The sequence below is a fragment of the Oncorhynchus keta genome, chromosome 14 (genome assembly GCF_023373465.1).
Source record: "Oncorhynchus keta strain PuntledgeMale-10-30-2019 chromosome 14, Oket_V2, whole genome shotgun sequence".
Lineage (NCBI taxonomy): Eukaryota > Metazoa > Chordata > Actinopteri > Salmoniformes > Salmonidae > Oncorhynchus > Oncorhynchus keta.
The window spans coordinates 8,559,779-8,574,462 of NC_068434.1; the positions used below are offsets into that span (position 1 = coordinate 8,559,779).

Here is a 14,684-nt window from a genome sequence, read left to right on the forward strand (position 1 = left end):
AATATTGCTTTTTTACTAAATGCTTTTATTAAAGAATAAAACTTTGCTAACAAAAATGACATAGTCAAACATCACTGGCCTGACTTGAGCAGCTCTGCCCGGGGATGGAGCCAGCAACTTAGCTGCTACCGGTCTGGTCCAGGCTACCTGCAGACCTCCTCCCAGACCTCCTTTTCAGCACCTCCCCTTAACAGGAGAGGTGGTGGAAATGATCAGAGTTGCATTCAACTAGAATAAAGATGAGAAACTCTGGTCTGTGGAGCCACTGGTCTGAGGGGAGGACTTCTGTTGAAACCATTTCCATTTTTGGGATATTTTCTAGGACTGTAGAGGTGGTAAGCAGAGATGAATTTAACTAGGATACAGATGAGAGTCTCTGTTCTTGGGAGGAGGGTCACTGACCTTCGATGGTTTGTTGCCTGATAAAGAGGATACTTGCTGGCTTGAGGAGACTATAATGTTTTGAGGAGGAAATGTGGCTCGATGACTTACAGAGGAGGAGGAATTATTGGGCAACTTTTAATTACCAACGTAACCTCAGTGGAACTGTGGCTTCATCGAGTTCCAGCTCTAGGCAGACAGCAGGTCAGGAATGCTGTAAGACATCACAGAGACAGGTAAGTATCTATATATTTACATGTGTGTTGCATGTACACTAAACCCTCACATTTGGATAATGTCACTTTTTAAAGTGATGACATGTATATTAACAGTGTAAAACATGAATAGATGTTTAAACATTCTTTACCTCATCCTAATTTTCTTCCAGATGCTTGGCTTTTTCTTTGTCTTTGTGTTGGAGATTGGCTCTGATGTGTCAGCCTCTTCTGGAGCTTCTAGTTGCTGGCTGTCTGGCCCCCCCTGATGGTTCTCTGGCCCCTCCTGCTGGTTCTCTGAACTCCCCTCCTGGTTGTCTGCCCATGCCTGTTGCCTCCTTGGCCTTTCCTGGTGGCCATCAGCAGATCCAGTGGGCTCTTGGCTTACTTGTTGGCCTGTGGCCCACCAGGGCAACTCCTGACCGTGGTTGTAATCGTGGCTGTGTTGGGTGGTTAGACACCGGGTGTTGATTTGAGCATCAGCCTCCAGATTCATCTGATCCAGGTAGTTTTCCTTCATCCTCTCCCTCTCCTCCTTCAGTTGTTGATGAGTGTGTTTTTAAGCAGGGACCGCTCTCTCCACTGCTTATTGAAATCCTCCATCTTCTTCCTTCTCTCCTCAGCCTTCAGCAGCTCCTTCCTCTTCTCCCTCTCTCTCTCTGCCCGGGTCATGGTGGATGTTAGCCTTGTATGTCCAGGGATGGCTGGGAGGGGAGAAGAAGTAGAGTTTACATTCAACTTAGTGGATTTGATATCAACTTAAATGTAATGGACACAGGGAATGAAGAATAGAAAACACAATTGGACCTCAATGATTCTTTACTCTTTTCAGTTAAGCAAGGCATGGAATGTGTCAATAAAGTGCAATAATTCCCATCCCGAATTGACCTGGTCCTAAATTGAACATGAGTCCAGAATGGCACCTATTCTTAGTATAGTGCCAGGGCATATGTGATCACTTAGGGCCCCATGGCCACTAGTAGCCCCCGGATCCCCCAAAACACGTTTTTGTGTGTGTTTTTTATGAACTCTTTCTGAGTCTCTACTTAAGTCTTGAGAGTTAGACTAGTAGATAACACAAGGTACCATTTAAAAACGTGGTTGTTATCAGCAGTATTTTTCTTGTTCTGTCAGTCAGACACTCAATGAGCCATGTCAGCTAACATATTCTTTGGACAGTAGTTTTATATTGAAACAATGATGCAACATGATGACTGGTGTGGAACGTATGTGTGTAGAGGAGACTAAAGAGGATGATGTCATAAGTAGAGGGAAAACAGGTCTTACCTATGTGGACGATCTTATGGCCCTCCTCAGCCTCTCTCTGATATGTTCTCTCTATCTTTCTGAGGTTCCTCTTCTCCCATGTTTTATTCACCCAGCCCACAGCTTTCCTTCTGATACTTTTATCAGGTGGGAGAATGTCCTCCTTGTCATCGTCCTTCTCCTCCTCCTCTAACTCACCCCTCTTGTACTCAAGGATCTCCCTTCTTTCCTCTTCCACCATCTCCTCTCTTTTTTTTGTCTCTATTATATTTTCTCTCTCTCTGATTAAAGATAAATGGCCTTCAATGGCTCTCTTTCTCTGCTCCTCTCTCTCATCCTCTCTCTGCCTCTCCTCCTCTCTTAGTCTCAACATTTCTTTCTGTCTAGCAATTTCAATCTCTTGTTTTCTATCCTGCTCCTCTTGTTGTCTTGCCCTCTCCTGTTTTCTTTCCATCTCCAGCCGTCTTTCCTCCTTCTCCCTCCTGATTTGTTGTCCTCTTTCTATGTGTTCTCGTTCCCCCTTCAACACTTCTAACCTCCTCTCTTTACGCCTATTGAAGACTTCCCGTGCTTTTGCTTTAACATTAACTACTACATGTTTCTTCATGCTTACTTCCTTTCCTCTCTCTTCTCTTTCCCTGTACTCTTCCTCTGCTTCCTTAATCACTTCCTGCTTTTCTTCCATCTCTCTCTCCTGTTCTATCTCCAGTTCATTCTGTCCCTCAATTTCCCCCAAAATATTTTTCTGCCCCTCCTTTCTTCTTCCTGCTTCCTCCCTTTCTCTCATAATCATCTTTTCTTTCCCCATCTCTTTCTGTTGCTGATCTTTTAATTCCATCTCTCTCTGATTGTCATTGTCTTTCTCCCTTTCTTTGTCCTTCTCCTTTTGTTTCTGTCTCTCCTCTTGTTGTTGTCGTCTGTGTATCTCTTCTATCTCTCTCTGTCTCTTGTTCTCCCTCTCTCTTCCCTCCTTCTCCATGTCAATTTGCTTCTGTTTCCATATATTTTCTTCTTCTTGATCTCTCTCAAACATTATCTTTCTCTCCTCTTGTTGTCGTCTTTCTTTCTCTCCCATCTCTCTCTGTCTCTCTTTCTCTTCGATCGCTCTCTGTCTCTCTTCTTCTCGTTCTTCCTCTTCCATCTCTTTTTGCTTCTGTTTAAATAGTTGTTCTTCATTCTCTCTTTCAATCTCTTTCTGTCTCTCTTCTTCTCTTTCGATATGTTTTTGTCTCTTTTCCATTATCTTTCTTTTGATATCTCTCTGTCTCTCTTTCTCCCTCTCTCTTTCTTCCTCTTCCATCTCTATTTGCTTCTGTTTACATCTTTCTTCTTCAATCTCTCTTTCAATCTCTCTCTGTCTCTCTTCTTCTCTTTCCATAATTTTCTGTCTCTTCTCCATTCTCTTTCTTTTGATCTCTCTTTGTCTCTCTTTCTCCCTCTCTCGTTCGTCCTCTTCCATCTCTTTTTGCTTCTGTTCAAATAGTTCTTCTTCATTCTCTCTTTCAATCTCTTTCTGTCTCTCTTTCTCCCTCTCTCTTTCTTCCTCTTCCATCTCTATTTGCTTCTGTTTACATCTTTCTTCTTCAATCTCTCTTTCAATCTCTCTCTGTCTCTCTTCTTCTCTTTCCATAATTTTCTGTCTCTTCTCCATTCTCTTTCTTTTGATCTCTCTCTGTCTCTCTTTCTCCCTCTCTCGTTCGTTCTCTTCCATCTCTTTTTGCTTCTGTTCAAATAGTTCTTCTTCATTCTCTCTTTCAATCTCTTTCTGTCTCTCTTTCTCCCTCTCTCGTTCTTCCTCTTCCATCTCAATTTGCTTCTGTTTACATCTTTCTTCTTCGTGCTCTCTTTCAATCTCTTTCTGTCTCTCTTCTTCTCTTTCGATATGTTTTTGTCTCTTTTCCATTATCTTTCTTTTGATCTCTCTCTGTCTCTCTTTCTCCCTCTCTTGTTCTTCCTCTTCCATCTCTATTTGCTTCTGTTTACATCTTTCTTCTTCAATCTCTCTTTCAATCTCTCTCTGTCTCTCTTCTTCTCTTTCCATAATTTTCTGTCTCTTCTCCATTCTCTTTCTTTTGATCTCTCTCTGTCTCTCTTTCTCCCTCTCTCGTTCGTCCTCTTCCATCTCTTTTTGCTTCTGTTCAAATAGTTCTTCTTCATTCTCTCTTTCAATCTCTTTCTGTCTCTCTTTCTCCCTCTCTCTTTCTTCCTCTTCCATCTCTATTTGCTTCTGTTTACATCTTTCTTCTTCAATCTCTCTTTCAATCTCTCTCTGTCTCTCTTCTTCTCTTTCCATAATTTTCTGTCTCTTCTCCATTCTCTTTCTTCTGATCTGTCTCTTCTTCTTTCTTTCAATCTCTTTCTGTCTCTCTTTCTTCCTCTTCCTTTTCCATTATCTTTCTTTTGATCTCTATGTGCTTCTGTTTGCGTCTCTCCTCTTCTTCTTCTCTCTCCATCTCCTTCTTCTTCTCATCTTCTTCTTGTCTCTGTTTTGGTATTTTCTCCATTCTCTTTCTTTCTACCTCTTTCTGTTTGTTGTGCTCACCCTCCATCTTCTCCTCCATGTCCATTTGGTTCTGTTTCCATTTATATTTGTCTGTTTCCATATTTTCTAATTCTATCTGCTGTTTCTTGATTTTCTTGAAGACTTCCTCCAATTCAGACGTCTTTTTGTCATTGATGAGGGCCGTCTCCATCTCTCTCTCCACTCTATTTTTCATCTCCTTTTCACTTCGTCTCCAATCATTTTCTCTCTCTCTGTCTCTATCAAATGTTCTCTCTGGTTCAGTCTCATCTTTCAATCTCATCTCTTCTTTCATTCTCACAACCTCTCTGTCTAACACTAGTACATTTTGGTTAACCTGTTTCACTCTCTCATTCTGTCTTCTAAACGCTTCTTTCGCTCTTTCAAATTTGATTTTGTATTGAATCTCTTTTGTTGTCATATCTTCTTTCAGTCTCTCAACCTCTCTCTCTAACTCTTTTACCTTTTCGTTAACCAGTTTGACTTTCTCATTCTCTGCAATACGCATGTCTCTTTCTCTTTCCAATATGATTTCCTTCTCAATCTCTTTCAATCTCTCAATCTCTCGTTCTAACGCTTTTATTGTTTCTTCTGCCTGTTCCACTTTCTTCTTCATTTCTTGTCTTTCCAATTCTGCTTTTCTCTCCTTTCCATCTCCCTTTCTCTCTCCTTTCCCTCTCTCTTTCCCTCTCTCTTCCTGTTTCAATAGGTTTGTTGTTCCAGGCCAGTCTTGGTCGCTGCTCCTCCATGACTTTCTGCCATAGCCTCAACCTCTCAATCTCTTGCTTCATTTTAAAAGGTAAAGTTAGTGATAATCTATTACCAAGACATACTTTCAAAGGATTTGCAGAGAATGATACACAGAAATACAACCTAGAGCTAGGTAATTGAATCAAACACTGGACAACATCAATAGCAGGGTCATGTTGATCAATTCATCTGGACAATTCATTGTCAATTAATGTATTGACATGGTTTGAAAAAATTATGAGACATTTTATGGAATCAATTATGTCCAAAATGTGTACAAATACAAACACACAACCTGCTTGCCCATTCAGTTAGGGGTTTGATGAATTCCTGTTACAATTTGTGTGATGTTACAACAATGTTGCCTCTGATGTTTATGCTTGTAGAAATTACTCCTACAAATGATGCTTCACTAATGCAACTATTTACAACCTGCACAGATACAGTTATCAACAACAACAACAGTAATGACGTTAATAAGGAAGTGGATATTCAACCGGCAGAAGAAAGGCATAGGGGTTGAGATAAATGAAGGTTAGGTTCAGGACCTAGGGTTGGGTTCAGGTAAAGGTTAGGTATAGTTTCAGTGAGGTTAAGGTAAGGGTTAAGGAAAGGAATAAAAGTTAACATTAGGTTAGCGTACCGCTGTCTGCCACTATTCATTTTCAGCTGGGTAAATATACACTGCCTTTTAATAATAACAATGACATGTCTTACGTGGGCCAGTTGTAGGTCCACCATCAGTAGATCCAGCAGTTGTTTGAGTCTGTGGATCTCCTGCAGTTTTCTCTGGTACTCCATTGCTTCTGTGGCTCTCTCTGCTTCTCTCTGTCTCTCTGCTTCTCTCTGTCTCTCTGCCTCCCTCTGTCTCTCTGCCTCCCTCTGTCTCTCTGCTTCCCTCTGTCTCTCTGCCTCCCTTTGTCTCTCTGCTTCCCTCTCTCTCTCTGCCTCCCTCTGTCTCTCTGCTTCTCTCTGTCTCTCTGCTTCTCTCTGTCTCTCTGCCTCCCTCTGTCTCTCTGCTTCTCTCTGGCTCTCTGCCTCTCTCTGGCTCTCTGCCTCCCTCTGGCTCTCTGCCTCCCTCAGTCTCAGGATCTCAGCCTTCCACTCTTTCATTAAACCCCTTTCAACTCTTCTTCTCCTCCTTTCATCTTTTAAAAGGGCTCGGAGATGGTCTGTCTCAGACTGTAATTCTTCAATGATCTTGTCCTTCTCCGTTCCACCATTCCTCTTCTTCTTTTCCTCCTCCCAGAGGCACACTTGAAGTCTGTCCATCTCCTTCTTCTGGTTTCGGATCGTTCGATCCTTCCCCATCAACTCAAGCATGTGGGCTTCCTTCTCTGTATAGGTCTTCTTCTCTTCTCTCGGGAAGTGAACCTCCATCTCTGCCTGCTTGTAGCTGGGAGCAAAGGAATGTCAACACATTATTTAGGAAGTGAACTCAGACAATTTACTACAATATTAAAATAATAATTCAACTTCTGCTCAATTTAACTGTCTTTAAAAACACAAATCACACAACTGTGACTTACAATACGTGAATGTGATGAGTTGACTGTCCATGATGGCCAGAGGTGGGTAATGTGTCACTCTGGTCCAGGGCGTTACGTACAGCTTGCAGACACTGAGCCTTCCTTCAGCAAGCCGCACATAATGCCTTGGACCAGAGCTAGGTTATGTGATGAATGACTTACAGACTGTTCCATATGATAGGAGGGGGTAAGAAGACAGTCCCAGTAGGAGATGGAGATCGTCCAGAAGAAGAAGAGCTGTCCATCTCCTCAGTGACTGCAGGAAAGGTCTACAAGTTTTATTTCTGGAAAATAAAGAGATGCCTTCGTTCAGCAACAATGTGTGTTTCTATGTTTCTGTCACTAGATGGTGCCATTGTACACAACATTTACTCACCAGGTCAGTGAATTCAGAAACAGTCTTCCGAGTTGAGTCCTCAAGCTCTAGCCTACAACCCATCATGCATCAGCACAACTAATATAATAATACCTCATCACAACTTCATAATCACAGTACACCTGGATTGTGTTCACAAAGTGTTTCAGGGTAGAAGTGCTGATCTAGGATCAGGTCGCCTCCTGTCCATCAAAACGTATTCAGTTTAATTTAAAAGACCAAACTGATTATTGATCAGCACTCCTTCTATGAGACTTTGTGAATATGAGCCTATGTGAAAGAACCTTTCTGGCATATGCTGGCTAGACAGTACACAGACAATTCAGATAGTCCGACAGACAGACAGAAGAGTAGATACAGATGGAGTGATTGATAGCAACAGAAATAACGAAGCGGATGGTTAATGTATTGTAAACTTTTGTAAATATTTGACTCACCTCAAATCACACGTGTCAAACCTCAGTTTTAGTGTGGAACCGAATGATGTGTTCGGCATTAACTTTCTCTGGTCTGGAGCTGTATTGTTGCGTCATTTGGAACGCTTGAGCGTCATAATCCGTTCACCGCGCCTGCTTGATTGACAGCTTGGGGTTCTCCTGCGCACCAGTGTCCAAAAGTCGATGATGTTTAGCTACTCATAATTGATAAAGACATTTATAACTATTTTCACTTGACTTTTATTTCGTGTATTTTTGCCTAGGGTTATTTGGATTTCTATGTTGTGTGATTTGTCTTTGTATGGGCCTAAAGTTAAATGAAATACAAAACAGCAACCATAGCCTACAAACATTTCCCACACAAATACAAATGTGGGTGTTTAGTGAGAACACAAAATAATAACATTACAGCCATAACTGTACAAACAAACATACAATCACAACTCTCCCCACTATTTATTATTTCTGCAGTGAGGATTCACCCCCTTTAGACAATGATGTTGTAATTTATCTACAGAAAAACTTTGTTCTGAGCTCAACAAGCAGTTGTAGCAGTTTGCAAATCATAGAGCCAGATGAATGGCTCTTTCACCGATGCAATTCGGTTCCCGAGGTTCAACTAAAATATCCGTTCAAAAAGAGCCGTTCGTTCGTGAACGACACATCACCACACTGTAGTTCTCCACCATTTCGTATCGTGAGCTGGAGGAGCGTTCGTCCAACTTCTCATCCAAGTAAATGGCAGCGGCGCATCATCCATCCGCTGAAATCCCAAGGGACTGTGAGGATAGTTCACGATGCAACAAGCGTTTGGGGAGGACATTCATTGAAACGCAATGACTGTTTTTAAATTCTTGAGGGACTCTTGCTCCAGGGGAAATCTCAGAAGTGATGTCTCTGCTTTCTGTCAGAGGTGGGATCTTTTCCTTCTTCACTATGCTTATTATACTGTACATATCGGTCACATTAATGACATTGCACTCAGGAAAGTTGTCTGTAGGCTATTGGGGAGATGCGCATAGCCCGTTGAGTTGTCACGTTCCAGTCCAAACATGACCTGGGATGTGAGAAGGGAGCTATTCTATAACACATGTAGATGACATGTTGTCTTTATATGTAGATTATATTTGGGTTTTATATTTCATATTTGATTGATGATTAGCCCTATGACTTTTGATTCCACTCTGGCTACCTTGCACCATATTGTCCTCTCTTGCTATATCTTAAACTTTATGCCCTTGTGCAGATCTTCTCTCTAAACAATATTCATGATAGTTTGAATGAGTTGAGTAAACTACACTGTTGTTAGCTTCTCAGTCTGTACTGTACTGTCCCTGGAAGACTCTCCACATAGTTCACCTGGATCCAGTCCACTTTGTACCACTGGTCAACTAATCATCCAAACCTCTGATTAGTGAATCAGGTGTGCTGGTGGTGGAATACATGATATGAGCTGGTTAGGGGGAGGACAGGTTTGAGAAGGGAAAGACTAAATGGACTTTTCTGACCAACATCCCATTGACAGCCCGTCTGGCCAAAACTTAAAACGGACCCTAACCTTAACCCTAACATTAACCCTTACATTAACCCTAACATTAACCCTAACATTAACCCTAACCTTAACCCTAACATTAACCCTAACCTTAACCCTAACCTTAACCATAACATTAACCCTAACCTTAACCCTAACCTTAACCCTAACCTTAACCCTAACATTAACCATAACATTAACCCTAACCTTAACCCTGACATTAACCCTAACCTTAACCCTAACCTTAACCCTAACATTAACCCTGACATTAACCCTAACCTTAACCCTAACCTTAACCCTAACCTTAACCCTAACCTTAACCCTAACATTAACCATAACATTAACCCTAACCTTAACCCTGACATTAACCCTAACCTTAACCTTAACCCTGACATTAACCCTAACATTAATCCTGACATTAACTAAACCCTTAAGCCTTAAAGGTAGTCTCATCAGTCATCAGACTGTAGTTTCTCCCTGTGTGTCCAGTAAACCTCCTCTCATCATGGGTGTGATTCAGACTGTAGTTTCTCCCTGTGTGTCCAGTAAACCTCCTCTCATCATGGGTGTGATTCAGACTGTAGTTTCTCCCTGTGTGTCCAGTAAACCTCCTCTCATCATGGGTGTGATTCAGACTGTAGTTTCTCCCTGTGTGTCCAGTAAACCTCCTCTCATCATGGGTGTGATTCAGACTGTAGTTTCTCCCTGTGTGTCCAGTAAACCTCCTCTTATCATGGGTGTGATTCAGACTGTAGTTTCTCCCTGTGTGTCCAGTAAACCTCCTCTCATCATGGGTGTGATTCAGACTGTAGTTTCTCCCTGTGTGTCCAGTAAACCTCCTCTCATCATGGGTGTGATTCAGACTGTAGTTTCTCTCTGTGTGTCCAGTAAACCTCCTCTCATCATGGGTGTGATTCAGACTGTAGTTTCTCTCTGTGTGTCCAGTAAACCTCCTCTCATCATGGGTGTGATTCAGACTGTAGTTTCTCCCTGTGTGTCCAGTAAACCTCCTCTCATCATGGGTGTGATTCAGACTGTAGTTTCTCCCTGTGTGTCCAGTAAACCTCCTCTTATCATGGGTGGGATTCAGCCTGAAGCTGGAGAGGCCAGTAGCAACCAGCCCGACCACTTTATTAGTAGTTGGGGATGGATAGTATCTCTAGAGGTACAGTAGGGCATTTCCATGTAAAAGGATTGTCTATTAGGTATTGGTTGTGAAATTCATAAAGAAGAGCTCCTTGTAGAACGTATTAGGTATTTGTGAAATTGTTAGATATTACTTTTTAGATAATATATAGATAATAGATAATACTGCACTGTCGGAACTAGAAGCACAAGCATTTCGCTAGACTCGCAATAACATCTACTAACCATGTGTTGTGACCAATAAAATTAGATTTGGATTTACGCACCAATTATGAAATTCATAAGAGCATGTGTAATTGGGTGTCAAATGAAATCTAAGAGTGTATATTTGGTGGTGTACTTCTTAAAGAAGAGTGTCTGGTTGATCGTATGGTTGAGCATGGTGTACTTCTTAAAGAAGAGTGTCTGGTTGATCGTATGGTTGAGCATGGTGTACTTCTTAAAGAAGAGTGTCTGGTTGATCGTATGGTTGAGCATGGTGTACTTCTTAAAGAAGAGTGTCTGGTTGATCGTATGGTTGAGCATGGTGTACTTCTTAAAGAAGAGTGTCTGGTTGATCGTATGGTTGAGCATGGCGTACTTCTTAAAGAAGAGTGTCTGATTGATCGTATGGTTGAGCATGGTGTACTTCTTAAAGAAGAGTCTTGTAGATCGTATGGTTGAGCATGGCGTACTTCTTAAAGAAGAGTGTCTGGTTGATCGTATGGTTGAGCATGGTGTACTTCTTAAAGAAGAGTGTCTGGTTGATCGTATGGTTGAGCATGGTGTACTTCTGGGGTAACGATTTCAAATGTACCGCCGTTTATACCCAATGAGCTGTTGGAGCGCGAGTTATTGTGGTTTGGGAAGTTCTCAAGTTCAATTAAGATTGTCCAGTTGGGTTTCAAACACCCGGCATTGAAACAGGTTAGGTCGTTTTAAACACCCGGAGTTGAAACAGGTGAGGTCGTTTTAAACACCCGGAGTTGAAACAGGTGAGGTCGTTTCAAACACCCGGAGTTGAAACAGGTGAGGTCGTTTTAAACACCCGGAGTTGAAACAGGTGAGGTCGTTTTAAACACCCGGAGTTGAAACAGGTGAGGTCGTTTCGGCGACAGGTGTTTATGTTTTTGGACTCACCGGAACAGACTTTGGAGTTATCATTTAAGTCAAGTATGACAATAGACTGTATATGGCTTATGCTAGAACGGGTAGTCAACAGTGTTTTGAGTGTGGTGATGTTGGCCATAAGCGATATGCTTCTCCCGAAAAGGGAGAAGGCAGAGGGAGGGGTGCAGGTGGTCCTTGTAAGGACTGGGCCCACTGATGTAGGGAGAGATGGGCCGACAGCGGTAGAGCAGCCACAAGCACCTGTTGCTGAGGAACAAGTTGTCCGTGTTGAGGGCACGGAGTTGCAACTTGTACCAGAGGAGAATGTTACGCAGCAGAAAAATATTGTTGTAGAAGGTAAGGATGGATCTGAACAGCCATTTCCTCAGACTGGTGAGGAGGTGCCCAGTATGAGTGCTGGGGTACAGGAGGGGGTTCGTGTGGAGGTAATCTCCCAGGTAGTATAGGAGATGCCTGGTACAGTGATGGGGTTCAGGTGGGGCTAGTCTCCCAGGTAGTGGAGGAGATGCCTGGTACGAGTGATGGGGTGCAAGTGGGGAGTGTTGAGAGGGATGTGGTAGAAGGGATTCAGGGGTCTGTGGCCTCAGTTGAGAAGGATCAGGAGAAGGACATGGACCTTCTAGGAGGGAACGTTGCCATGAACCACTCGAGGCTCTGCGGATTCTGAAGACCTGGGAGAAGCTCACTCTGAAAATGGGTGTACTATATCGCGTTATCAAAAGTTTGCTGTCAAAGAAGAAGACATACCAGTATGTAGTACCCACCTCAATGAGGGCGACAGTTTTGAAGGGTGTCCACAAGGAAGCCGGTCATCAGGGGCAACAGCAGACGTTGTACTTGACCAGACAGAGGTTCTTCTGGCATGGTCTGGAGTCGGATGTGAGAGAGTATGTCAAGACCTGCAAGTGGTGTGTGTTCAGTAAGGCCCCCGAGCCAGAGGCCAGAGCTCCACTGGAGAACATCATCACGACTGAGCCCCTCGAGTTGGTGTGTGTGGACTTCTGATCTGCGGAAGACTCCAACAACAAGTCCTTGGATGTTCTGGTCGTCACTGATCATTTTACTAAGATGGCCCATGCCTTCTTGTGTCCGAACCAATCAGCTAAAGCAGTGGCCCTTCAGCTGTGGAACAACATCTTCTGTGTGTATGGTTTACCTCGTCGTATCCACTCTGACCAAGGGGAAAACTTTGAAAGTAAGTTGATTGCTGAGTTGTTGAGTGCTGCAGGAGTCCAGAAGTCCACACACCTCCTTACCATCCGATGGGGACTGGGCGAGTCGAAAGGTTCAGTAAAACGCTGGGAAACATGATCAGGGCTTTACCTACGAGAGCGAAGCACAGGTGGTCCCAGAAGCTGAAAGTCGTTGACCTTCGCCTACAACTGTACAGTCCATGAAACCACGGGCTACACCCCCTTCCAGTTGATGTTTGGGAGAACCCTACGTCTGGCTGTGGACATGATGTTTGGTACTGTGCTGCAAGACTTAGAGGTTGTAGACTATGACGAGTACATCAAGTCCCTGACGAGAGACCTGAGGGAGGCCATGGAGAAGGTACAGGTGTCGACAACCAAACAACTGAAGAGGCATGCGGGCCTCTACAACAGGGAGATCAGAGGAGCTCCAGTGGAGGTCGGTGATTGGGTGCGGCTGGCGAATAAAGGTGAACGTGAAAAGAGGAAGCTGGCGGATCGTTGGGAGAACAACTTCTATATTGTTACGGAGAAGAATAGTGACATCCACAGAACATCCCTCAGAACTCACCACATTCTGAGGGTGCCACAAGCATGTCAGAGCTAACCTTTGGAGAAGGAATGTCCGAACCCTCTGAAGAAGAAAGGCATTCTGAAGATGCCTCTGGTAGCACAAGGTCCAGCAACAGTCACAGAACCCTTGACCTTGACTATCCGCCGACTGTGGACAGTGACCCACCAGTGGTGGTTGTAGGGGAACAGGTTAACCGTAATGACAACTCTGTTAGGCCTGTCAGGTCAGGGGCTGGTCGGGTTAGGAAACACCCAGTAAGACTCATGGAGACTGCAGACACAGAGGGTTTTCATACAGAATTCATTAGCATACCTGTGTGGGTGTAGGATTAGAATCCAAGTCTGTAGCCCATTTTTTTAACTTTCAAGAGACCCCATGGAGGTCATGGGTCAGAGGTCATGTAGGCCAAGGTTTTTCTGTCTGAGGTTCTTATTGTCACTGAGTGTACTGAACATGTAACAGGCATGTTTTCCAACGGGGTCTTTGAATTCCCCTAATTCTCTTTAGAGAATAGTCTTTGCACTGGAATGTTTGGTGAGATATGTATTGCAAGGTATTGCATACCTCATTTTGTTTCTTTATAGTATGCAACTGTAATTCAGCAGGGGAGAATGTAACAGGGTTGGTTATGTTTCCACTTGCCTCTAAAGAAATGGCATAGGCCTAATCATCAATCAAATATGAAATATAAAACCCAAATATAATCTACATATAAATGTAGTAGAGTTGAAAAGGTCATTCCATCAAACTTCAAATGATTAGAATAGTACACAAGGCAGAACAGAACAACCAGGTTGGGGGTCAGTGGCCCAAGCCCGCGAACAGGAATATTCCAAGTTCAGACAGCAGGGGGGGAGTCAGATCGCTATGATCGCCAGGAAATGTACTTTTGGTGTCTATTTTCAATTGTTGCGCTACTGTTGATGTTAGGTAGGCAGCTACAGTAGCTGAATGATGTTAACATATTGAGGTCTTGTTTCATTAAATGTATTTTATTTCATCTGGGTGCTTGCGTCACCTACTAACACCCTGGTACAACCCGTAGCTCCCGTTCTCCTCAGTCTGAGAAAACACTGAGAGAAAGGTATGTGTTGCAGATTACTCCTTTGTAGAAGTCCATAACGTGAAATAAATAAAACATCCCGATGTTAATGCTGTAGATATTGTTATAAGGGAGTGTGAGACTATTGAAACATGTAACTTTCAGAGTTTTATTGTTATTAATATAGTTTACAGAGTGCTAAAAGTGCTGCTGTTGCTAGCTAGCATGCCTTTCTGTGATGCAGACGGTTCGCTGCCCACTGGTGCTAGCGTTGCATTATGGGAGATGTAGTTTTGTCCTCTATGATCTGAATGGGATAGAGGCGATTTCACGTTGTAACTTGTTTGTGTTGCAGTGTTTTTGTACATGAGTTGTTGTATTTTGGTACTGTCAACACTGAAAGCACCTAGCAATGTATTGGGGATGTGAGACAGGATATGTGTTTTACCTTTCTTCATGCTCCTGTGTAGAACAACTTGTCAGATGGTGCATTGGAGACCGATGTGTTCCTGTATGTACAGTATATGATTGTGATTGTATGTTTGTTTGTACAGTTATGGCTGTAATGTTATTATTTTGTGTTCTCACTAAACACCCACATTTATATTAAAGA

General features: G+C 42.9%; 2 protein-coding genes across 2 annotated transcripts; both read right to left on the reverse strand.

Annotated features, from left to right (window-relative positions):
* Nucleotides 1–1,133: 1,133 nt before the first annotated feature.
* Nucleotides 1,134–4,158, reverse strand: LOC127907418 (trichohyalin-like). The gene is made up of 2 exons (XM_052462669.1): nucleotides 1,884–4,158; nucleotides 1,134–1,300 (listed from the first exon to the last, which is right to left on the reverse strand). Exons 1-2 carry the CDS (start codon nucleotides 4,153–4,155, stop codon nucleotides 1,134–1,136), a joined length of 2,439 nt encoding a protein of 812 aa, XP_052318629.1. The 5' UTR covers nucleotides 4,156–4,158.
* A 1,134-nt stretch (nucleotides 4,159–5,292) lies between these two features.
* On the reverse strand, nucleotides 5,293–6,944 carry LOC127907178 (capping protein-inhibiting regulator of actin dynamics-like). Its single transcript, XM_052460964.1, has 2 exons — nucleotides 6,825–6,944; nucleotides 5,293–6,529 (listed from the first exon to the last, which is right to left on the reverse strand). The coding sequence occupies exons 1-2, from the start codon at nucleotides 6,905–6,907 to the stop codon at nucleotides 5,626–5,628; spliced, it is 987 nt and encodes a 328-aa protein (XP_052316924.1). The 5' UTR covers nucleotides 6,908–6,944; the 3' UTR covers nucleotides 5,293–5,625.
* Between the last annotated feature and the right edge of the window lie 7,740 nt (nucleotides 6,945–14,684).

Excerpts from the sequence above, each read along its gene's own strand:
- LOC127907418 (XM_052462669.1), bottom strand. The coding sequence starts at position 4,155 with ATGGAAAGAGAAGAAGAGAGACAGAGAGAGATTGAAAGAGAGATTGAA. Across the intron at positions 1,301-1,883 it reads CCATAAGATCGTCCACATAG|CCATCCCTGGACATACAAGG; the intron begins GTAAGACCTGTT and ends CTCCCCTCCCAG.
- LOC127907178 (XM_052460964.1), bottom strand. The coding sequence starts at position 6,907 with ATGGACAGCTCTTCTTCTTCTGGACGATCTCCATCTCCTACTGGGACT. Across the intron at positions 6,530-6,824 it reads CCTATCATATGGAACAGTCT|CTACAAGCAGGCAGAGATGG; the intron begins GTAAGTCATTCA and ends CTTTGCTCCCAG.